This window comes from Lingula anatina, chromosome 1 (assembly GCF_051362555.1).
Source record: "Lingula anatina isolate TDL-2025a chromosome 1, LinAna3.0, whole genome shotgun sequence".
Lineage (NCBI taxonomy): Eukaryota > Metazoa > Brachiopoda > Lingulata > Lingulida > Lingulidae > Lingula > Lingula anatina.
The window spans coordinates 47,745,241-47,770,889 of record NC_141767.1 but is presented as its reverse complement, the minus strand read 5'-3'; the positions used below and the strand labels follow the sequence as shown (position 1 = coordinate 47,770,889).

Genomic DNA, 25,649 nt, shown 5'->3' with positions numbered 1-25,649 from the left:
AATTACGGGCTTGGATTTGTTGTTTAAGTTAAACATTTAAACTGAAAAACTGCAGAAAAATATAAGTGTGCATTATACACTTTCGTAAAAAGTTATTTAATCATTCAAATGAGTCCTTTCAGGATTTTTGTCTAGAGGAATGTATTTTCATACTTGTCACATCTTTCTTTTTTTTCTAGCCCAACGCGCCAGCAGGAAAATGTGAATCCTTCAGAATCACAAGATTCTGTGCGTTCTGACAAAGACCTCATGAGGCAGAGGTTTTCTGTGGCCATCCATCCAAGATTTCCTGTCTTTCTTTGCTCTGATGGCTACCTTGTGACAGTCCTGCAGCTGGCAGACAATGTCCAGAGTGACAGTGTAGAACTTCCAGAACAGTCCTATGTCCGCGTGGTGAAGGGTTTCTTGAAGGAGTCCAACCAGCAGTTGAGGAAAATCAAGGAACAACAGAATATGCAATTAACACTAGGGGGGACTATGAATCTTACTTTGAAGGTATTGTTTGTAGTAGAATTTACTGCTGATGTGTATAATATGTATTGTCTTTTGTCAATTGATTTACATTTTCAATTCCAGCTCTGAAAGATAATTGATTCAGATTTTGAACTGAAACAATGAATGTATAAGAAAATTTGGTAAATGCTTATCACATTGGCTTTAATAATTATTGAGAGTGTTTCAACAGAACTACTATTAAAAGAGATGTTTATGTCATAGATCAACATTATTTAAAAAAACATTCTTCTTTTAATATGATCTCAGGATACCGTCAGGTCAAAATCTAAGAAATGGAAGCAACTAGGTCTTGCCATAAAGGCCACCAGCACCCCAGCAGCTATCAGAAACAAAAATAAGTTCCAACTGGAAGAGCTTGAAGGTACTCTAAACACTACATTGGGGAGTGAAGCCAGCTTGGATGGTAACACAGGAAAACTTACTCCATTTGGTCCAGCACTGAACATGGAATCTGGAAAAGTTATATTTGCTGAACAGGATGCTTTTAATGCAACATCAGAGAGCATGGCCATGTTGACCCTTGACCCAGTTGCCATGACGCAGCAAGCTGTAGATGGAGCACAGGTGGCACTGCTGTCTGCATGGAATTTGATTGTGTCATGTAACCACACCTGGACTGTAGAACTAGAGCGTACTGCTTTCAGCACACTGCTGAATATAGTCAAACTGATCTCAGCTATCTTGAAAAGTCCACCAGAGGCTAGTCTCAGTGCCAAGTCAAGACCTGGGGCCCAGGTATCAGATGGGAAACTAAACCCCAGACTACTCAGAATTCTGCAGATTGTTAGAAAAGTTCTGGCAGTGCTTAGCTTTGATACATTGAGTCAGAACCTGATACCATGTTCTTTACGTTTTGTCCAAAGAGTTGTCCACTGTGTCTTGCATTCCACTGAAAGTTTAGACAGTGGTGCTAATAAGGGAGATCTCATAAGGTGTGCTTTGGCCATTGTGATGACCGCTCGGACTGTGCTGGACAAAGTTTACACATGGCTGCCGTGTCGACATGAAAGATCAAATGGAACAAATTTCTTCCAGCAGGCTTGTTGCACCCATGTTGTTGAACCTGCTGTGATGGTTGGTAGGAGAAGGAGAGGATACAGGTTAGAAGGGTTCAGTGAGGTGGAAGTGGTGGAGGGTGAAGCATCGGAAAATCCACCAGCAAAGGAAGGGGATGGAGGTGACAAAATGGTGGTTCAACCTTTAGCTGAGGAAGATGGTGGGAGATCTCAAACTAGAGAAAAAAAGAAAGGGAAAGAAGCCCCTTCGCTAACATTAGAAGAAGATGGAGAGAGAAACATGCCTGTTGTTGTCTTTCAGCCATTGAAGCAGATCACAAATGGACCCTCTAGGAGGTATTTGTTAGATATCAATGCCAGTCAAATGATGAGTTTCATCTGTTTATTGTTGTGTTTGAGTGTTACTTTTTTCACCCATCTACCTTTGTTATTTAAAGTGATACCTCCTTATCATTTGGAGTCAAATAAGATTATACTCTTTCTTAATTTTCTTGCTGCAAAAGCAACTTATTGCCTGAATATTCTCCATATCTTTGAGCGTAATGTCCAGTAATAGAGTACACATTAATGGTTGATTACCCTCTAATTTCAGATTGAGTCCTACTTTGAAGAAACTACTCAAGCATATTGCTAAGCATTTGTCTTCCCTGATCTCATCGAATGCCAAGGCATCAGAGATACGCAAAGCCAAGCAACTTGTGTGCACTGCCCAGAGGCTGTTGCAAGCATGGAACGGGTCATGTGAAATGCATAAACACAGAAGAAAAGTCCAAGAGGGTGTGAAAAATTTATTCTTGGTTAACTTAAAAAGATGGACTGAATAATTAGAAGCATTTTTTGTCTAGTCTGACTTTTAAAAATTAAAGGGAAACCAAAGAACAAGTGGGTATTTTCTTTTGAGCTGATAACAGTTTGGGATTGTTGGTGATTTTGTCATTCTGCATCTGTATTACTGTACATGTGTATAAAAGTGCCATGTTCTTGTTGTGTAGGGGACAAGCTGAGTATTGTGGGTGCTCATGAGCAGGCTCTGGAAAAGTGGGAAGTGCAGCTTGCTGGCCTGGAGGGTGAGTATTGAGATTAATTGTCACACAAATATACATTTTGGTTGCTGCTGCAAAGACACATGAAATGCTATTGAAAGGTTCAGATAGTGTAGCACAGCTTAATATGAGGCATAAATTAAGCTATCCTTTTAAGTTTCCCAAAAAAAAAAAAAAAAACTAGAGCATTGAATCATCAAGACAGAGGGTTCTAATGTTTTTATGTACAGACACAGATGTGTCTGTACATATAGCCATCATCTGCGTCTGTCGTCGCCGTCGTCGCTGTCGTCGCCGTCGCCGTCGCCGTGCACTTTTACCGATAACACGATAAGTGGAAAACCATTTTACCTTTTGACTTGAAACTTGCAAAACTGATGAATATTCATAATACGCAGGTCAAGTTCGAAAATCAGCATGATCGGGTGACTTTTAGGGAATTTATGCTGTTTTTTCACTTTTTTCAGCATATATGCAGCACCAATAACACGATAAGTGGAAAACCATTTTACCTTTTGACTTGAAACTTACAGAACTGATGAATATTCATAATACGCAGGTCAAGTTCGAAAATCAGCATGATCGGGTTACTTTTAGGGAATTTATGCTGTTTTTTCACTTTTTTCAGCATGTATGCAGCACCGATAACACGATAAGTGGAAAACCATTTTACCTTTTGACTTGAAACTTACAGAACTGATGAATATTCATAATACGCAGGTCAAGTTCGAAAATCAGCATGATCGGGTCACTTTTAGGGAATTTATGCTGTTTTTTCACTTTTTTCAGCATATATGCAGCACCGATAACACGATAAGTGGAAAACCATTTTACCTTTTGACTTGAAACTTACAAAACTGATGAATATTCATAATACGCAGGTCAAGTTTGAAAATCAGCATGATCGGGTCACTTTTAGGTAATTTATGCTGTTTTTTCACTATTTTCAATATAAATGCAACACTGATAACACAATATAAGAAAAACGGATTGGCCAATTGTAATTATACTCACAGGAGTGGTCAATCTTACTAAAACACAGGTTGAGTTCGAAAATAAGCATAATCGGGCCATTACTTAAGAAGTTATACTGTTTTTTCACATTTCCTCAGATTCAATTATTAGGCATGTTAACAGTCTCATTATTTAACTAATAAGATGCCTAAAAGTGTTTGTTTGATATTTCCTGCATCTTTACAACATTGTTAGTTGATTATGTAAAAAACATGGTAAACTTGTTATCATGTATTGTGTAATAAAGTGTCAAAAATGGAAATAAACTCATATCATTGCAGTTTGTCAGATTCAATCATCCACTATGTTCAGAATCTCAGAATGGAGGAAATTGGACATTTAACACTGTTCTATTGATACTTTTCCCATCTCATCAATTTTCTTAGTTGGACATATAAAAATGGCAGTAAAATGTTTATTTTGTTTTATGTTAAAAAAGTGTTAAAAATGGAAATAAACCCATTTCAGAACAGTGCTGTCTTGTTTACATTTTGGCATTATCAAGGCGTGACTTTGAAGTTCCATGGGCCTGAAGACCTTTGCTAGTCACATTTTCTGAATATCTGTGATACAAATATTTTATAATTAAAAATTTATGGTCATTAAGCTGTTAAACATTATGTAATATTGCATCAAAATTTGAAGAAACCCCCATTTTGGACACTGCTTCCATGATGACCATTTAAGGAAAATCATGTCACTTACTGTTTTCAAACTTACAGGATAGAAACATGGGACTAAAATACAGCTTCAGTAGGCAATGCAGTCTGTTTGTTTTTTTTTTTTTTTTTTTTTTTTTTTTTGCAGTTTTTTGTGAAAATTTAATTTTTCACATATTGGCATTTTCAAGGTGTGACTTTAAAGTTCCATGATCTTGAAGACTTTTGCTTGTCACATTTTCTGAATGTCCATGTTACTAATATTTTATTAATAACATTTGATTGTCATTATGCTGTTAAACATTATGTAATGTTGCATCAAAATTTGAAGAAACCCCTATTTTGGGCACTGCTCCTATGATGACCATTTAAGGGAAATCATGTCACTTACTGTTCTCAAACTGACAGGAAAGAAACATGGGTCTAACATACAGCTTCAATAGGCAACGCAGTCTGTTTGGTAAATTTTTCTGGCAATTTAACCGTTTTTTGTGAAAATTTAATTTTTCACTTATTTGCATCTTTATTTTCTGTTCTTTGTCTGTACATTTGACAGCTTTGCTGCCTTGTTTCTTTGTTGTTGTTACTCTAGTATTACTTAAAAAAACTAAATGAAAAAAAATATGGTTTATTAATGAAACTGTATGCTTTGTTTGTATTATCCACGAAAGTAATCATAAGTAAGACTGTGCTGTAACAAATTAAAAGCGAAAAGTTTAAACCTAAAAACTGGATGATACAGTGTGCACTGTACTCCTGCTATTGTCATTTTTAAATTTTTTGAAAAACTTTTCTAGATACCAATAACATCCCAGGTCCCCATCCCACCAGACTGCAGTTAGCCATTCTGTTTACCACTGTTCTGAAAGGAGATCTGTCATCAGCCCTGGAGCAGGCTGAGGGTTGTGTCAGGTATGCCAGGGGACTGGAAGAATTTGGTGCCATTCAAAGCTCTACTTTGCCAGATCACATTTCTCAGGTAACATGTTCGCAAGTGATATATAATGAGGACAAAGAATAAAATAATAAATAGAACGATTGGAATATTTTTGTACAATTTTTGCACTTTTCACATAGGCATTGTGTTATGTAGCTAAAGTTGATGTCATAAATGTTTTGATTGAATTTATCAAGTATAATTGAAATAGCCTTTTTAAATAGCACTTTACAAGATGTCATGAATTGTATATAAACTTTTTCATCATGTTTATTTGTGGTAATAATTATCACTCGTTCCTATCAGGACCCAGCTGCTGGTGAGGAGATACCGTTTATTGGTACCAGTGGATGCCGCAGTGTGGTGCTGTCTCTTGCCAGGTTCATGGCAGCTTACTTCACCAATGGTGCCCCCTATGTGTTCCCTCCCCACTCTCCACAGCCACTGCCATACCTCCACTTACAGGAATCTCAGGAATTTTACAGTGAGTCTTAGTTGATGTTAACCTAAATATGATATTCAGATTACCAACAGCATGTGGTAGCAAATTCAAAAAGATGCTGAACCTGTTGTCAAAATTATTGCCAATATAAGTGAATCTCATTTGAATAAGTGAGTCTCATTCCATGTGCGATGGTTTTAACGCCTTTGTCGGGATTTACTTTCAGAAAATGGCCACTGCAGGCAGCTGACCATAGAAAAACGACAGATTACTGATCTGATAAAACTGCAGTCCCTGAGCTCTGTGTTCACGCCAGAGTGGGCCATGGAGTACCTGTTACTGTGTGGCTCACTGGCAGAGGCTGTGTGGTTTGCCAGTAAGATGGGGGACTGGAAGACAGCCTTTGTACTCTCTGTGGCCTGCAGCATTTTCAGGAAGATAAAGCCAGATGTTAATGTGAGGTGTGTATCTTCAGTATTTTGTATGTGTATGTAAAAGCCTTAAAAGGGCACCACATCTGTTTATAACATTTCTGAATTTAATGAAGTTGAAACTTGAGTTTTTTTTTTTTTTTTTTTTTTTTTTTTTTTGCTTTTCTAGTATCTTGATCCTGTAATTAACATCCACCACTTTCAATTCTTCCAGAGCTGGTCTGATCCTGGGTCTCCCTGTTGACCTGAAACCCATGTCTATCATGAAAGCAATGTTCAGGAAGCTGCTTAGACCAGTCAGGGAGGCTTGTGACAAGAGAGGTGAAAATTCTGAGGAGCCTGCTTCCCTGCAGAAAACTCCATCTGTGGGTGAGTAGCTGTACTCCAGAGATACAAACTTGATTAATGTTGATGTGGTAGATTCGCTGTGTATTACTTGGACCTCCTTAAACACCAGTTTCATTCAGAAAATAACTTACACACCCATTTCCCCATTGTAGCCTCTCTACAGATAGATGACGAGACCAACCTGGACCAGCTGACCCGGACCATGAATGATCTCCTGATGGCCGGAGCTCTGGCCAAAGTGGACATCACACCCTGGCTACTGGGCTGTCTGCTGGACAGGCTCAAGGTGGCTGTAGCCAGTTTCCCCACCTTGGTTCCCCAGGGTGTGTATCTGCCTGCCCCACCTCTGTACTGTCCACAGCCAGCAGTAACCTCTGAGGTAGGTAGACAAGAATACAATGTTGGGAACTCATTCACAAATAATTTAACTTGTGATAAGGATACTGATTTGTATAAAATGGACTGTTAAAATTGTGAATGTGGTATTCAGGCTTTTGGACATATAACATATAACTGTTTCCCCACCAGATGGTGCCCATCGTATATAACATTAATAATATTTACAATGTACAAGTTGTATAGTGATAAATGTTTGTGCAGAATCTCTTCTTCTCATTTTCATTTTCATAAAAATGGAAATATTGCATTTGGTAATTATTCTTGTAAAATTGGTTGTTTCAAGGAGGAATGGTCTGAAGAAGTCCGAGAGGAGATGATCAGGAGAAAAGAGACCTCCAGTTTAATCCAGCTGATCACAGTTGTGATGAGGGCCTCCCACACTGCCCTACCTGCTGCTGTGTGGTATGTGAAGGAGCTGGCACCTATACAGGATATCTTAATCAAGGTAGAGGACTAACATTTATCTGATTTCTTATTCCTCTGCAAACCTGTGTGTGTGTGTGCGTGCGTGTGTGTGCTTGCGTGTGGGCTTGAGAGATGTTACCATTCATACATTTGTCCTTCTCGTAGCTGTATACAGTATACCACCCTTGACAATTTAAACATAAGCTGATAAATTTCAGTAAATTGTGAAACTCATCACTGGGTTTTTTTAAACCCATCAGAAGTAGCAAAATTTAATTCATTCATTGTGAATCATCTTGTCATCTCTGAAAATAAATCAGATTTTAGAGTGTCACCTTTCTACCATTTTCTAAATAATGTCTTCTCTTCCCATGATTCCAGGGTGAAAGGAAGGACACCCTGGTCACACTGCCAGACACCCTGACCACCTTCCAGAGCCTTGTCTCAGTTATTGATGGCCACACTGACCATTGGTCAACACTCCACACCCTAACTTGTTTTAGGGACTTTTGCGGCTTGGTCTGGCTACTTCATGTAAGAGAAAAACTCTCTGTAGCTCTAAGAAAGGATTATGATGTGCTTTGTAGCAAGGAATACTTGCAGGTATGAAATTAGCTGATATAGAGGACATGGTATTCTTAGAGTACCTCTAAATGTCAGTAAAGAAAGATCTGTATGCAGTGAATGTTATTTAGGACATAAGTATCAGAAATGTATCAAAAATACCATGGTTATCTGTATCAAATATTCAGACTTGTCAAACAGGCAGTATTTAAACAGGCACTATGTATCCATTAGATCTGATATTTTATTGTAAAATAGAAAATAGAATTTGTTTGATTTTAATTCTTATCCTATTAGACTGGACGCCTGATGGAGGAGACAGACTGGTTGAACCAGTGCACTGTCAGTCTGAACTGGGCTCTGCACATGCTTCCATTCAGTCACTTCTTGCAGAATGAGAGTGACATCTATGATATTGTTCTCTCTGTGCTAAAGGAGCTTCAACCAACACAGGATGTGGCAGACATTTTGGCAGAACATTTTCGCCACCTGGATGATTTTGATCCAGAGCTGCAGGATAAAGTGGAAAGAACATTAAAAGAATGGCAGGGGATTTTCTTAGACAGTACTCCCTCTATCATTAAGGAAAGGAGTAATTTGTTAGGGAAGTCTCCCAAAGGAAAAACATTATCAACTTACTACCATAAGCAAGTCAACCATTATGAGAGGGTGCTTGAAAGGAAAAAGAAACTCCTGGGTGCTTATGATGAATTTGTCAGTTTTGTTGAAGATGAGAATGCAATGGGCAAGGATGCCACTGTGATTGGCTCAAGACCTCATGAGAGAGAGGAAGCTTTTATAGATTTCCTGGATACATTCTACGCAATAACCTTCTCTAAGTTATTAGACAGTGATGAAGTGCACCAGCGTCCTCTTTTGTCACCATTTGCTTCCGAGCTAAGGAAGCAGGAATTAGGGTCACTGGCTCACAAGGCAGTTTTGAGCCTGCAGTTAAAACATCAGTTTACTTCAACTGCCAGTGACAGCAAGCCACCAGAGTCTCCCTCTCCATCTACTGGTCCACCTCCTGCTTATACTGTTGATAAGGATGACCAGTCAATGCCAACACCCTCCTCGAGCAAAAGACCTTCAGGAGGTCTGTTTAGGAGCCAAAGTCATACTAATATCAGTGGACACTCTCAAGAGGGAAACAAAGTCACAATTGTTACTCCAATTACTAAGAAACGATTTGACAGCTCTGGCCAAGAGCATGGCACAGATTCAGCAAATACTGTTGTGAAGAATAAACAGAAGGTCAGTTTTAAAGGTTTGAGTAAAGCAGTTGCTGGTCTGCACCCAAGAAAGAGTCGGAGTCTTACTGACCTTACTGGCAAAAGTTCAGGCAGACAAACACCAGTGACACCTATAATCCAACAAGGAAGGAGCTTGTCTGATTTGAGACCAAGCTCGAGATCTGGGTCAGTGACTCCCTCGTCAGCAAGGGCACAAGCCAGTCCAAGATTTAAGTGGTTTCTTCACTCAAGGCTGAACTACAGTGAGACATATACCAAAGTTTCACCACTGCTGGAATGGCTGACCAGGTGGGCTGGAAAACACCATTCCTTTTCTATCATGGGAGATGTCATGTCTGAGTCCAAAATTACAGTCAGGGTCAAAGTACATCCACAGATGATTCTACACTCTTTGTGGCTATTGGAAAACAAGTATTACCCAGAAGCACCAGGACAAAGAGATGACAGTGTTGTTTCCAAACAGATTCAAGTCAGACAAGGAGAAAGACCAAGGAAAGGAGGAAAGCAAGGCAAGATATCAGAAATGAAATGGAATAAGAATGGACAAGATTTTACCGTTTCATCTACAAGGATTCAAAAACCAGAAAAACCATTCATCTCTGCAAAAGATCAACCAGGCAAGACATCACCTAATGTGAAAGCAATGACAAATGAGCAGAAAAGGAAAGCACAAGATGCTACAAGTTTAATGAATGCTCATTTGCAAAGATCTAAACCCAGAGTCAGTTGGGTAACGGGATATGATTCAGTTGGTAATGCGCCACAGTTAGCCAAAAAATACATGACCAACACTTACCCACCAATAGGGGGAGCTGTGTCTCCTTTCAAAACAGATCTGTCAGGGAATCAGCAGAGTTTGTTGCCTGCTTCTAAGAAACCCACCCCACCATTAACTAAGCAGGATGAAGTTGTTTCTTTTGATCCTGAGAGTGAGTCTACTACAACAGGTCCAGTACCTGCCAAGAAGCTCAGCTTTCAAAATATGACAGAGTCATTCTCAAGGGAGCGAACTGGGTAAATATTTCTATTACTATTTCTAATTGGTATCTTAGTCATTTTTAATTATTCTACTAAATATGCAGATTTATTTTAATTGATTAAATTATTGTAATTGAATTGATTAAAATGTCTTATTTATTATGAAAAGTTGAATAAAAGAGAAAAGTTATCCAAAGTTATCAGTTACAATTTATAATGTTTAATCCATTACGTTTTTTTAGTAAAATGGAACTTTACCCCCAATGGGAATAATATCCAAGTATGATAAAGAGAAGCAGTAACTTCAAAGAATGATGTAATGGATATTTTATCATGATGTAAGTTCTATTCTCCTTGTAGAGGGACACCAGAAGATGGGGCACCCGAGGATGACAGCAGCACCTTAGATGTCAGCTCCTTAGCTGAGGATGAAGTAGATGTTGTTGGCAGCACCATGAAATCTGAGTATGCATTTTGAAACGTGAACTGCACAGTATGTTAGGTTGACTGAGGTTTCAGTATTTAATACTTTTTTAAGCTGTGGTCATTAGTTTGGTATGATTTTGAATCATTAATATCAGCTGATTATTAAACACTTTGGTAATAGACTGACACAGTTTTAATAATGTTTTTGAAAATGTACAATTTTTAGAAAATCACAGACTTTGGCTGTTGAAGATCTTACAACAACAAGACCCTCACAATCCAATGTACCTCAACCCACAGATCAGCCACTGAGAGGAGACATTGAAAATCAACAGCAAATTGGAGCACTTGGGACCCAGCAACTTGTCGGGTTGACGAATGCATCTCAGCAGTTAAGTGGGAATGTTGATTTGGTCCAACAACTGCAAAATGTGGTTCGTGGAGAATTTAGGAGAATCATGGAGGTATTGACTCAGGGTTTTGAAAGCTTATGGGAAGTGCATTGGATTTAGCTTTGGTATGGTTATTGAGAAACATATTATCAAACATAAGGTACTAACACAAATTTTAACAATTTTTTTAGGAAATATATATATAAATATATATCAAGTCTTATCTTAGGATTTCAAATAACTTAAAAGCTTTATAATACAGGAACTTTATGCATCGACCATATGTTGCATGGAACAAAAATGTTCAGGATATGATTTTTTCTTGTCAGATTCAACAGTCTAGTCTACTAGCCATGATGGGAGCTATAGATGTTGTCTCCTCACAGAGTGCAGTGCCTTCTACAGGACAGACTGTGGCACCATCTATTGGCATGGTTCCTCAGCACCAGAAGACAGCCACCATGCAGCTGCCCCACCAGGTACCACATTTGTCTGGAACTGAAAGTAGATCCAGGGAAGCAGGAGCTGTTGAGACAGGAAATATGGTTGAGGTGAACACACAGACTACTCCACAACCTGCAGGCAGGAGAAGCCGTTCCAAGAGCAGTGATTCAAACACATATGGCACAGGCTCTAAAACTGAGCAGTCTTCACAGACAGTTACACCCACTCAGGTGGTTGGTGGTGAGTCAAGGTCAGGCTCAAAGTCCCTGAAGCAAAGGGAGAAAGAAAGCAGGGCAATTTTTGGCGGAGCCTTAAGAGAGCTACAGAACCTGCAGGAGGAGACCAGGCACAGTCCTCAAGGTCAGCATCAAGGTCATGCTGTGTTTGGACTTGGTGGTGTTGGTAGAGGTGTGATTAAAGAAGATAGTCTGCTGTCTAAGTTCCCTCTGCTCAGACTGCCTGGAATTGGAGAAAAGGAGAATGCTGAGGCTACTGCCATGTTTGCTGGTATGTTGAAATTCACAATTATGCCATGTTGTGGAAGATGAGTTCAAGCTATGAATGTAATGATAAGCAGGAATATGCTTTAAGATTTACTGCCTTTTAATATTGTAAGAGAGGTGCATTTACTCCAATTCACTAATTGTCATTTTTAGACCAGGTCAGACATCCTAACCTTAAGTGACAGGTTGCAAAAAAGAAGGGGTGGGGGGAGTGGATTTAGCTAGCTTTTTATGTATATATTCCAAAGTTAAATCTATTATCCTTATTTTATCTCATCTGTAGGCCAGCCTAGAATTCCTAACATGCTGCGTCTTGCTGCTGAAAAAGAGACAGATGCTCAGTTGTTGAGGTTTCCCAAATTTCCTGCACAGATTCCAGAAGGTCCCCAGCAACCAAAAGGGTACACTACTCATGCCCCTATGCCTATACTGAGACGTGATGACACATATCAGGCCTCACAGCTTATGAGGGGCTATTTAAGACCTTCACCATCATCTCTGCCTCATGATGTCAGACAGTATGCTGAAGGTAAGAAATATATCCTAAGTGAAATGCTTCTTAGCCATTTGAGGTCAGATTTTGAAAGAAGAGAAACCTGTTCATTGCTTTTTGCATAAAGAAATACTGAATAATAATTATGAATGTCTTTTGCCTTGTATTTGCTCAGACATGAGAGTACAAAGCGGGCCTCCCAATGTGAGCATGACTGCACCACAGGTCCATAATGGCAGCACACACCCACTATCTCAGCGCCTAGGCATCCAGCTGCTTCACCTGACTGATGACCACCCCATGGGTCCCCATCGCTTTCTTGGAGCCAGAGACAGTGGCGCCATCTATCCTGGTGTACCTGCTGAGACTTTGATAGAATATGAACAACAGAAAAGACAAAAAGAGCTGTTGAAACAGGAACACCTCAAGGCTTTCCAAAGGCAGGCAATGACTCAGCATGCTCAAAACCAGCAGAGGGAGCTTGGATCAGTGTTGTTAAAAGTTGATTTTGACCATCTCACCAATAGGGACCAACAAGATCAACTGGAGAAGAAAGAAGAATTTTTTGAAATGGAGAGAAGAAATGATATTAAGAGGTAAAGGCTAGATTGGAAATCACTACTACCCAAATATACAGTATTGGGAGACACAACATCATCAACAAGATTAAATTGTAAGCCAAGTAATATTTTTTTTTAAGTTTCATATTGTTTTTAATGTTATTGAGGATAAATAGCTATTTCCCTTTGTGGTTGGGATCACTTGTTAACTTTTAACATGAAAGTATTTGTGATTAGTTAATGTTTAACAACAAGTCTATATTTGTATTTTTTGTGATTATTTTAGGAAAAAAAGAAGACAGAAGAAAAAAGAAATTAAAGATGCTAGTAGCACTGAGTCTGAACAGGTTTGTATTCCTTCCAGTTGACTTTGTAATTTAAAACAGTGAACAGTTACAAGGTTTATGCTACTTAGCAATTTTCCCGAATACATGCTACTTTTTAAAGAAAATGCAAAAATTTCTGTATTGGCCACTTTGTCCTTAGTTTGGCAGAAGTTATTTATTTAGTGAAAACAAAAGATGTGCTAATGTTAATTAACTGTAATTTACCAGTTTTGATATAATAGCATAGATGGAATAGGATGTGATTAAGTGTTGTGTTCTTGTGGCTTATGGCTTATGATTGTATTCTTATGGCTTACAGATTCAAAACATACAACAAGCAGGGTCTATCAGAAGACAAGTCTCTTGTAAGATTTCTGCAAAACTGAATGTTTGTCTCTTTAGATTTCTCTCCCGAGCAATGTGATACGTGTGACACCAAGGACCACAGAAGTTCCACCAACCAAAACTGTTGATACTTCTTCATCTCAGCAGCCAATCAGAGTCACTGTGTCATCCTCTGCTGTCCAGACAGAAGAAGCAGATGAGGAGACAGTCCTGAACATTCACAGTGGATTTGCCATTCCACCTGGTATAATGGAAATATTGACAGACTATAACATCTGTACTATCAGTAAATGAAACCATATAAAACTGCAGTGGAATTATCCATGCATCACAGAAAATCATTGTTAGATAGCCTTTGTTAAAAATCATATTGTTAACAAATTATTTACGGAATTGCAATTTGAATGTTTCCCAAACCAAATGAAATATTGTTATTCATTATTTTGTCCAGTAGCTTTATTGCATAATTTTCTTTTTCCATCATGTTTATTTCAAATTATTTTATTTATTTCAATTTTACACACTTTCAGGAACTTTTGATCATTACTTAGATCATCCTTCTGCAGACAGTCAGCCCACAAATGCTTCCCTCCACTATAAAGCAACTCAGGGCGTTAAACCAAGAAAGGTATGATCAAAATTATTTTGAAACTACTGACAGACAAGTACTTGATGCAAATGAAATTTGAATACAAACTAAAAAGAGGTTTGCAGAAATGATAAACAATGATTTTCAGATGCATCTGCTTGCATACACACATGTGAGTGCAAGGATTGCAACCAGCATCTGAAAGGTACATGTCTATTTCAGAAGGTAGAGTTTGCCACCATGACCACAGACCTGGCAGACAGTGGGACCATGACAGAACACTGGGAAGAAGAACCAAGATATACTGCAGAGGCTGCCACCAGTATCACCAGAGATACAGGTAACCACATTGGGTATATTAAGAAAAAGGAAGGAATATAAACATGCATCTGCTCCTCTGAATGCATTACATAACTATGTATTTTCTTTTACATCACACGTAGAAGCACGTTATTATGAAGATAAATGTAAGGCTTATCTAGCCTGTATTTTATTTTAAAGGTACATACGAACCGAGCATCGGTGGAGTGTGGATTCCCAGTAACAGATGTAAACCACTTCTACTAGATTCTTATATGACTCAAATAAATTCGACATGCCAAGGGAAAAACTGAATAGATCACTCCATCAGCCATAAAAGACCTTTAGACTGCTCCTTTCTGTAAATTTATGGTTGTAAATTTAACCTACTTCCGTGACCTACTTTCCTGCCCCATTGACATACAGCTTAGAATGCCAGCAGAAAAATCTGTTCAAACATCATTTTTGAGTAAAATTACACAATGCCTTTTGGTAATTTTTTTAGTTATACTACTTGAAACGATATGCTGGCATTTGGTTGGTTTTTGTGACAAAAAATTGACTTTGTATGCATCTTTAAGGTACAGACCCAGTGAAGGAGGCAGTAGATGACTACTTCAGGGCCACTAGACCTTCCATGTTGCCACCTGACATCTTCCTTGGTCTGAGGTTTGGTGATATAGATGGAGACAGTGCTGATCACAGGGCACCTTCCACTGGGGTAAGTGTATGGATGCCATGTTATACATTTTTCTCCAGTTTCATCAGCTTATTTGTTTATAGATCACATACCTAGTTAAATGTTGTGTTGCTTAACCTTAAACAAGGTCATTTAACAAAATGTTGAAGAGAATATAGTCGAGATAACAATAATTCCCCTCATTGCAGGGAAAAGGGCAGGGTCGCTCTTACATAAATGTCATAGACATGGATGGGGCAAGTATTGATGACCTCATAGCCTCAGTGCAGGAGAAAGGAAGTGTTGATGAACCTAGGAGACCCATAGATCAAATACCAGAAAGGGATACGACAGTGACATCACCCCCAAAACCGTCCATCAGGTCATCTCTACTTCACAGTCCCGGGAGACGGACAGGTAGAGAGAAATTAATATGATTACAGTCCTACATTAAGAAAGATTTGAGATATAGATTTTTTTGCTTATTTAGATCTAGCTTAGATGCTTTCCTATCCTGATCAGAGGTGTACCTCTGCCAGGAAATCAGATTAAAATTTATTGGCAATCAGATTAAAACACATAGCATGAAGGTATTATTTTTAAAGTCTCACCTCTCTTTTTCTTTTAAACGTACTGTACAAACATTAAAAGAGTTATGCAGGTAATTCTAAAACAATGCAATTTTAGTAACATTAAAAATAAGTAGCTAATTAATTTAAAAAGTAATGTAACAGTTGTAAGTGCTTGTAAATCTGTACTTACTACAGCAAAATTGACATTTTTAGTGCAAAAGATTTTGTTGTAAACATTTTAAGAAAATATCATTTCTCATGTCTACTTATTTCATTCTGTGTTCCATTATCTACAGAGGAACTATCTCCAGGGCCTGATCCACTCACGTCAAGGATGCTGGCTCCAACACAAATGGATAGAAATGAAGAAGAGTAAGTATTGAAAACCTCTTCCTTTTCATGGGAGTTTAAATATACTTCATGTCTGTAATTTCACCTTTTCTTTGGTTTTTCTTATGGTATTTGTGTGGTCATTGCTTGAATGGATAATCTGATAGTAGTGTTCTTCTTTTGAAAACTTAAAACAAGTCACACACACACACACCCCCCCCCCCCCTGCTCCCCAACCCAAAAAGATTATCTTGTTTTTATAACTTGCTTTTATAAAGGAGGATATCATATTTGTGTTTTGTATTTGGATGACACTGGATTTTACTTTATTTGTGCATTCATATTCTAGGGTGATGGTACCTCTGGCTGTGGAGTTATCCAAGCAGAGCAGGCAGCAGTCCAAGGCAGGTATAGCTAGAAGACTACAGGAGATGAACCAGCAACTGAAGGCCATTGATGTCATGTCACAGAACATGGAGACTGACTTCAAGAACACAAGACTGGTAGGTTGTTGGCTTGATAAAGCAAATTCTAAAATCCTTCACCAACAAATTCCAAATAAAAACAAATTTGGTATCGCTTCAGCTGCTGCACACTGTAGAAAGCCTTGGAGAGGCACTAACACCAGAAACACGCCAGTCAGAATATCCCCCAGCCAGAGTAGCTCAACAACCCCAGCAGGTGCCTGGTGACTCCTTGGAGCCACCTGTCCCTCTGAGGCCATCTGATGTGAAAAGGATGAGGTCTGATGACCAGATGTCCACTGTCCAGGCTGACGAGGTATGTAGCTTTATAATATGTACAATTTGATAATTTATGAGAATGAATACATCTGAAAAAGTAATACTCGGGTTCTAGAGGTTAAGGTTATTGCTCCTAGAGATGATATATAACAACATGAAAATGTGTGTTTTAATCAGGAAAGAGCAGTTGAAGATGGCTTGACCAATGAGGATAGGATACATGCTATAAGAGAAAGACTGGGCAAGAGAGATCAACATCAGAGGTGAGTATATATCTGTCTGAGTTCACAAGAAATGAAGAATTATAGAAATAAATACCACAAATAGACTTACACTAACAGCATTGATATTTTTTCAAAACTTGAAAAATTTAGCCATACATTACATTTAAATGCATTGACTTTGCATTCAACATTATATCTTAAGAAGATGAAATAAGACATAAATGTTCTCCCATGTATTAGAAATAAGATAAGAGTTTATTTAGCCAATTATAAAAATCTGAAATAATTTTCCTTTTGGAGCAAGTTTGATAATATACAGAGTAAAAGTAATACAATAGATAAAATAACAATTTGGTTTAGAGATCAAATTAAAATGTGTTACTGCTCTTAGATAAAAGCTGTTTAAAAAGTGTTTACTGACTTTAAAAGTCTACTACTGCTTGGTAAAAATGTAAAAAGTGATGATGATGCTGAGTGAAAAGAGTCTTTCATGGTGTTAACAGTTTTTTTCTCCATTCTGTCTTTAAAAATATCATCCAGCTTGGGGAGGTCCTGCCCGATAATCTTACTTACAGTTAGTTTATTCCTTTCCTCCTCAGTAGTCCCGCTATACCAGATTGTGACTCTGTGAGTCAGGATACTTTCAATCACACACCTGTAATAGTTAACTAAAATAGGCACACTATCACTTAAAGTTTTGAGTGATCTTAAAAAATACAGTCTTCACCGTGCCTTCTTTACATTCTTCGGGATATTATCTTTCCAATTCAGTTTACTATTCAGACGTATGCCAAGTAGTTTAAACTCCCCTACCCTACTTACTTCAACATTATCAATGATTCCTTCTTAAATCCACTATCATTTCTTTGATTTCAGCTACGTTCAAAATAAGATCATTACTCTTGCACCACCTTACCACCGACTCAACTGATTCTTTATATCTGCTCACGTCATTATCAGTATCAAATATCTGTGATATAAACTTAATGGCTCACCCATCTATAAATCCATAAACAGGTCCATAGCAGAGGAGGAAGAAAAAGCTGACAGTACGAAAGATTTAACTGGTGTCAGTGGAGTCAGTGATATCATAGGGGAGCTGCTTAACGAAGGCGAGGTCGGTGCAGAGGAGCTGGGGCTGTCCCAAACTGAGGCCAAACGAATGGCTGACAAAGCAAAGTGAGTGTTTGTTTTAATAAATTCCTAACTGATAAGGCATGTGTTTTAGTTTAATATTCAGCATTGCTAAGATGACTGAATGATAAAAATTTAATCAGATGCTTACATGACAATTAAAAAAGGATTTTTTGCACTGTGTATTTACCAATTTCAGGTAAACATGCTATCTATATCTCTGTTATATTTAGTCCATTGGTATTCACTACAGACAGTACAGAGTTATAGTTAAAGCTGTACATTGATGACACATCCCTAGCTTCACAAGCTTTATATATTTTTTCAAATGTTTATCTATGAAAATAATTTTGTTAAATGAGAATTATAGCTTACAGCAATTGTCATCTACTACAAAACTTCAAAAGTAAAACATTGTGCAGCATCACTGGTAATTTTAAAGTGGATCACAGGTTTGATTTTTTTTTTTTTTTTTTTTGACAGATACATGTTTCGAAGGTTTATTCCTATTATCATTCTTCTTACAGTGTTTAAAGTAACATAATATTGACTCATCAATTAACTTCTGCTGTAAAAATGCTATAACAAGCCCTTGTTGTTGTGTCTATAAACTTTTGGTAAACAGTAGGAGTCAATTCAGGTGTTAAATTTCTTTTAGATGTCTTGAGGTGAAGAGGGGGTGTTAAGCGCGTGGGGAAATATTTACTGCCTGTCCCCATAGTAATAAGGAGTTAATGGTGCCTCTGTTTTTCTGTCTGACATACAATATAAATCATTTTGTCAACACTGACGCCTTTTTATCATCCTGAGTGCAATGTGAGCCAGTAATTATTTATAAGAGAGTGTAAAACAAAAGTGCTTCTTACTAGTAGTATTGAGAAATAAATATTTAAGACTAATTTTTTCTTTTTTCAAGTAATTACTAAAGGACAGCATAGTTCTGTTTAGATGGATGTATTTGGGTACTTGACATGGGGAAAGCCTTCTTTGTAAACTGTATAACAATTGATTGGCTTCACTTAGATAGACAGAAAAAAATGTCAGTGATTAATGTGTAGTGATGGTGGTTATATTACCCCCCCCCCCCCTCCCCCTCCCCCTTGACCATGTTTCTAGAGAAAATTTCATTGGAAAGGATCTTTTGACTTGGGACTTAACAATTACTCTTTATTCTGCATGTGTCTGCATACATAGTAGGTGTATCATTCTGTTGGGTGACAGCAGATACAGTTAGATTAATGAATGAGGAAAAACATTTACTACTTGTTGCCTGGCTACCCATGAGTCATTACACTCTAACATCACATACTAACATGTGCTTATTTTTAGTAACATTGGATCGATTGTAGTTTAGTGACTGCTTATGTGACAGTCACAGATTGGATTTTTTTAAATCTTTTGGATTGAGTGTTTTCTTTTTTTGCTTCCTTTAGCTGATTATGGACCAGATTAAATAGTGTTTATTGGCTAAGTGCCTGAAGTTGGTGTGAAGGATTTTCTGGTTGATTCCTGGCTTTGTTCAAGTCAGACAATGTAACTTGGAGTGTCATAAGTAGTGGCTTTAGCCAACGAAATGGGGATTGGGTACACAATCTGGCCATGAAAATGTTGTGTAAAAGATTTACCTTTTTGTATCTTATATTTAGTGGATTGGACTGAATGCCAAATAGCCAGCTACAGGGAGATTCCTATTCTTCTAACAGCAAAACTCATCAACCCACTCATGGTTGCAGCACTTGAAATATAGTTATACTAAGTAATTTATGAGTGTATGCAAAACATTTGCCTATTGATAAATGCTTTTTTCTTGCCTTGAACATTTTCTTAAATAAACCGTCACTTGTTATTTATTAGGTTCAAAAGCAATTATTGCCTTAAACTTCAGCTACCTGTATACGTGTAAGATTTTAATGTGAATTTATTGGTCTGTGTATTTTTTCTTTCTTAGTGTTTAAGTAGTTGGTTTTGGTTGCAATTTCATTAAATGTTTTTTCATTTTCTTCAAACAAGAGTTCAAAACATTCAAACATACATCTGATTCAAAAATGTTACATTAACAGAAAATAACTTTTAACAAATATTTGTGTCATTTAAAGCTAAACTGCTAGGTTTAAGAGAAGATAAGCAAAGCATTAGGCATATCACATATTGTTTATATTCTTGTTTTAGTTGCTTTGACAACAGATTGTCATATGCAACAAGCATTTATCATTAAATAATTATTCATAAGCGAATTTAGAAAAAAATAAGAAACATCACATACCTGACCTGAATTGAACGCAAATTGCTTAAAGGTCTCAAGTTACCATTTGACCTGAAAGAAATGACAGTTAAACAAAGACATTGATATTGAACACTGGGCAGATTAACACTGTACTCTTACCTGTGGCTCCACCCGTCCTTGAAAGGACGCCTTGAAAGGTTTTGCATGTGAAATAAAAGCCAAGGTTTATAGGAGAGATGGGCTAGATTGGATCACAGTGTATTAGAGCATCAGTGCTATGTTTGATGGTATTAGATGGGCTGGCTGATATGTATGTCAGGGGCACAGGAGAGACTGTGCCAGCTAATGCACAAGTTGAATATCAGGTAAAGCTTGGCTGCTGATGGTTTTTGTCAGATGAATCATGCTTTAGCTGAAACGTTATTATTTGGTTTTATTTTCAAATAATTATCTTTGTTTTATTTATTTATTTATTTATTTATTTATTTATTTATTTATTTATTTATTTATTTATTTATTATTATTTTTAAATATAGTAGAGTCAACCATGCATCTGTTTTATCAGGCTATTGATTAGGTTTAATTTGGGAGGGGGGAGAGTAAAAACGTATTAAAATTATGCAAGATGAGTGTGCAGGTTTCTGAGTATATGGATATTGGATTAGGATCGGTATGAGTTGGAGGAGGGGGAAGCAATGGAGTTTGTTCACTGGCGAAGAAGTTGATTAGCGTGAGATAAAAATGTCTTGAAAACTTTTGGGGGAGATTTTTTTCTGTGAAATATGCATTTACATTAATAGCAGTACTTATTTTATTATATAATGAGGTAAATTTATCAAACTGAAGGTGCAAGGAACAGAAATATTTATTTGTGACATGCATTGCCATATTTTGATCTTGTTATTGGAAAATAAGACTTAAATGCAGAGAAAGTGGTATGATATACAAGTATGTCAGTTTTGAAACAAAAGGCATTATCATCCACAACGACTCCTTATGAATTGCCTGTTTGGGCCTATTTGGTAAGCCCTGATTGGTGCTGGGAGGACATCATGGTTGATTAATTAGTCCAGTGGAGCCATACCTCTGTGTAATTATACTTGTCAACAGTATTAGAGTACATATAGTGCGGTGTTCAAATCCACTCCAGTGGCACCTAAATGTTGTTATCTATCCCTTGCAGTCTTGTTTTTTGGAAATTAATGCAGTCAGAGTTGGCTCTTTATTTCACCTTAAATGTACATTAACCCTGACTTTTCTCCAAGGAAAAGGTCTTGCTGTTCAGCATACAGCTCCAAGCACAGTGATTATTCTTCAAATGAGTGATCTGTCAATGCTCATATAGATCTTAATGGACTTTCTTGGTTGTGCTTTTGTGTAATAGTATAGACGCTAGATCATGTTCTATGACTGTGCAGTTACTCTCTTGGAGCTGTTCATAAAAACCACTCTTCCATGTTTCAGATTTCTTTAACAAGGTTCTTAATATTCTTCAGCAATATGTATATGAGCAATTTACATTTTCTCATAAGTTAAAGGTTATTTTTGTGATGAGCCAAAGCTAGTTGTGTACTCTTTGTTTAACATAAGCATGATGCTGCATTTTATCCCATTTATCCACTTTTTATTCACACTAATACTTCTACCAACTGTCACACAAAAATTGAAAATGAAATCAAGTTTCAGTGGTTATAACTTCCATCTTGATTTACATTATTTTCCAGGAAATCTGACAGGCTAACCATAGGGGATGACTTCCCTCCAACAGATCTAAGTCTAGAACAGATGGAGGACATATTCAACAAGCCGTCCCCCAGGGATAAGGGAAGAATGAGCCCTGAGAAAAGGAAACAGCTACATGAGTGGTCTGCTAAGAAACGCCATGAGAGGCTGGAGCAGTACAAGAAGGAGAAAGAGGAATTGAGAGAAAGGGAGAGGACACCTTACAAGCCTCCTGAAGGTGTCCCCGTCATGGTGAGAAATTAGAATTTACCATTTGACTCTAATTTTGAGTGTTTTGTTTTATCCAAGTTCTTAAAAGCAGAAAGGATGTGCAAATTGTTCTGTACATTTTTGAGTCTGGGTGTCATTTTATTATTGATTATATTTTTTTACTATTAAGGCATTCTAGTTAGTTTTGTTAGAAGATGCTGGTAAACGTGATCTGCATGGAAAGTACCTTGCTAGAGATAAAAATAGTGAAGGAAATTTTCTTTTGAAATATTTTTCTTTTCACAGTTAAACACAAATGTGGTTAAATCTGTGCTGATTACCACATAAGTCCTTATTGGTTCTTTTTATTATCTGACAGGCCACATCTACTTTCAAAGAGATCAAAACTGTTGAGAAAAAGCGAGAAGAAGAAAAGAAACAGCGACTGCAAGAATTTACTGAGAAGCGTGAAAAACTGGCCCATCAGCTAATGAGTGACATTGTTGCTGATAAACTTGACCTCCCAAAAGAAGAACATGAAATCACAGAGAGAACTGAGAAACGACAAAGAAGACCTACATCAAAAGCAGCAGGAACACCCACAAAAAAGAAGAAACCTGCTACAGCACCCCCTGGTAGTAGACAAGGATACTCTATACCCAACCGACAGAGGGCAGTGCAGGGTCAAGACCAAGACAGATTGGTTATCACTTCTGAAGATTATCTTACACTAGAGGATAACTATGATGACATGATTTATCATAAATATCCCCAAGGGAGTCCAGAAACATTTAATGCCTGGGCAAGACCAAGGACATATGAAGGCACCGGGCAATTGTCAGACATTAGGGAGGCGGAGGAAGTTGTCCATAAGCCTGAGGCCAGTGGCCACAGGCCTGTGATAAAATCTTACACTGATTTAGTTAAAGTTCAGAGACCTGAAGTAACAAGAAGAAAACCATCCCCAGTCCCCCATGATAAATCTCAGGACTACTTAGGTGCCACTCAGACCATTAGTAAACCTAAAAGTTCTTCCCTCAAATCTCTACAAAGATTATTTGGTAAGTGTGCAGCGAGTTTCTTTTTGTTTGTGAAAAAGATAATTTGCAGTTTTTAAAAGAAAATATTTAAATAATTTTTTTATTGTTCTTGAATGTTTTATATATTGATATTTGTTTGCATTTTATTACATTTCATTATTCAGTTTAAACATAACTTCTAATAAATGCTTGAAGACATGATTACATCAATATATGTGGCTGAGGGGAGTTTTTTAATAATTTATTTTTTCCCAGTTTTGATAGATTTTTTCTATGAAATCACATTTAAGGCCAATACTATACGGGTTTGCCATCTCTATTCATTTACACTTGCACATTTTGACTTACCTCTGTTGATTACTTTATAAACAGTAGATAAAAGTATTTTCAGAATGGAAAGAGAACGGATGGTACATTGAATGTCTTTATATTCTCTCAGGGACAAAACGTATCCCGGGTCTACAGAAGACACAAGTAAGAGAGTCACCAAGAGTTGTGAAGACGTACACGGAGAGACTTCAGGAGATGAAAAAACCTGCTACTATCACACCAGGAAGAGGATCTGACACTCCTCAGAGTAGGAGACTTAGAGGTAGAAATATGACTGAATTTCTTAGGAACTCACTGATGCTGGATTTTTTCTAACAGTATTGATAATCATGCAGCATACTAATGTTAGAATGGCCGGCTGATACTGTTTACATGTACCAGTTTTTATTTTTAAATTTGTTCTTATTTTTTTGCTGTTCTCTTTTTTGAAATGTTACATGAACTCTAGAATTAAAAATACTGCTGACCATTCCACACATTGTAAGATTTAGAATATATCAAAACCTTGATGCTTGTCTTTCTTTGTTTGTCAGCAACAACACCACTTCACACCACTCCGTCCAGGCAGCATGGTATCCGTCCAGAGAGGGGTCCTCGCAGAAATACCCTCACATATGCTCAACAACTACAGCAACTTTCTCCTCCCAAGAAACACACTGGAAGAGGGTCCTCTGGTGAGTGATGGTTAGAGTGTTGGATCTTTGACTATGTGTTGCATCCTGCTCACTGGTGTTGTGAGAGGGGAAAGAAGACCCTTGTTAATAATACCGTTCTTTTTATGTACCTTCTACCAGGGCCACAGTTGTTATTATGTAGACATTTTCTCTGAGTACATTTCCTCACATGCAGAGAGTAGCCGTCAGTTTCACCAGAGACAGATCTATGAATATCTAATGAAAAATCAATCTGTAGCCCTGGTAGAGGGTAACTTCTATGAACATTCCACTGTAGTGTTTTTAAATCATTAATTAGTTATCTATTTTAGGAAACACTGTGGATATTTTTTTTCTTGAATTGATATGACTTACATTATCTCCCATACACCTTTCCTTCATTTTACTTCTTGAAAGTATATTTTATTAATTTGCAAATTCAAATGTTATATTTTAGCAGGGATTGTAACCCCAAGAACCACTCCATCCCTGAGATCTCACAGGCCTGCCCACAAACCTAAGACCTATTCACAGCAGCTACAGGAACTGCAAGCCAAGGCACCACATGGAACATACAGGGCTGCCTATTGTAAGTACTAGAATTAGAACAATAGACTTCTCAAATCATGCTTAACAAATATTTTGAATGATTTTGACAAGTTAACAGAAAAAAATTACTCCTTTCCCTGAAGGGGAGCAATCCACATCTATTAGATCTCCTCTGGACAAATCATTCCAAATTGTGAGGCCACATTTTGGTTTTGTCTGATTCTCTTTAATTTTTGTGGTTAGTCTTTGCACTAATGTCATGTCTGTGTCATTGGTGGTAAGTCAGTGATGCCTGTAGAAAAATTAATATTATTTTGCCATGTTGAAAGTTTCTTTTAAAGTCTTCATATCAATAAGTGGATCAGTATTTTATCCTTCATTATTCATTTTGTAATTTCCCGTTTTTTTAAGCGCCCACACCTAGCAGACAGTACCAGACCCCACCCTTACGCAGTCTAGTCCGGCCACGTCCCTATGCTGACCCGTACCGTCCAGTATCTGAGCCAGACATATCTGAAGCAGACTCTGTGGTCAGTCCCTGGAGTGTAGATGAGGATGTTAAAAGAATTCTTTATGATGGTCAGGAAGGCATCGCAGCAGGAGTAAGTCTATGTTTTATTTTGAATATTATTTCAAGATTTCCGTATAATTTATACATACAGTATCTCAAGTTTGATTTTATTATGATAATTTTAATTGTCCCCATATTTTTCATTTTTGCGTTGCCACATATCACATATCAAGCCATGAATTTGAAACTTCATATCTTGATCTTATCCCCAATTGTACATTTTATTTGGTGTTGCTATCAGAAACTTTGGAGGCTGGGTATGCTTGGATGTGTCATTGCTTTTGC

The 25,649-nt window shown here is 37.5% G+C and overlaps 1 protein-coding gene across 3 annotated transcripts in view; it reads left to right on the top strand.

The window, feature by feature from the left end:
• The window catches only part of LOC106163225 (uncharacterized), a 30,850-nt gene that overhangs the window by 4,021 nt on the left and 1,180 nt on the right, over positions 1-25,649 (top strand). Inside the window, exons 9-43 of one of the 3 annotated variants that reach the window (XM_087005142.1) lie at positions 180-495; positions 763-1,868; positions 2,125-2,309; positions 2,525-2,599; positions 5,046-5,227; positions 5,492-5,669; positions 5,854-6,088; positions 6,273-6,427; positions 6,559-6,785; positions 7,089-7,250; positions 7,592-7,813; positions 8,072-10,041; positions 10,366-10,470; positions 10,658-10,755; positions 10,813-10,895; positions 11,153-11,774; positions 12,054-12,299; positions 12,439-12,859; positions 13,110-13,170; positions 13,552-13,738; positions 14,025-14,122; positions 14,306-14,423; positions 14,965-15,104; positions 15,272-15,479; positions 15,931-16,006; positions 16,314-16,467; positions 16,550-16,744; positions 16,885-16,970; positions 17,949-18,110; positions 22,014-22,263; positions 22,601-23,282; positions 23,701-23,853; positions 24,125-24,265; positions 24,702-24,833; positions 25,205-25,395. In XM_087005142.1, the coding sequence (XP_086861268.1) occupies positions 180-495; positions 763-1,868; positions 2,125-2,309; positions 2,525-2,599; positions 5,046-5,227; positions 5,492-5,669; positions 5,854-6,088; positions 6,273-6,427; positions 6,559-6,785; positions 7,089-7,250; positions 7,592-7,813; positions 8,072-10,041; positions 10,366-10,470; positions 10,658-10,755; positions 10,813-10,895; positions 11,153-11,774; positions 12,054-12,299; positions 12,439-12,859; positions 13,110-13,170; positions 13,552-13,738; positions 14,025-14,122; positions 14,306-14,423; positions 14,965-15,104; positions 15,272-15,479; positions 15,931-16,006; positions 16,314-16,467; positions 16,550-16,744; positions 16,885-16,970; positions 17,949-18,110; positions 22,014-22,263; positions 22,601-23,282; positions 23,701-23,853; positions 24,125-24,265; positions 24,702-24,833; positions 25,205-25,395 (9,622 nt within the window). Of the gene's footprint in view, positions 1-179; positions 496-762; positions 1,869-2,124; positions 2,310-2,524; positions 2,600-5,045; positions 5,228-5,491; positions 5,670-5,853; positions 6,089-6,272; positions 6,428-6,558; positions 6,786-7,088; positions 7,251-7,591; positions 7,814-8,071; positions 10,042-10,365; positions 10,471-10,657; positions 10,896-11,152; positions 11,775-12,053; positions 12,300-12,438; positions 12,860-13,109; positions 13,171-13,551; positions 13,739-14,024; positions 14,123-14,305; positions 14,424-14,964; positions 15,105-15,271; positions 15,480-15,930; positions 16,007-16,313; positions 16,468-16,549; positions 16,745-16,884; positions 16,971-17,948; positions 18,111-22,013; positions 22,264-22,600; positions 23,283-23,700; positions 23,854-24,124; positions 24,266-24,701; positions 24,834-25,204; positions 25,396-25,649 lie in introns of all 3 variants that reach the window. The other 2 variants (XM_087005139.1, XM_013540744.2) reach the window with 2 other exon arrangements.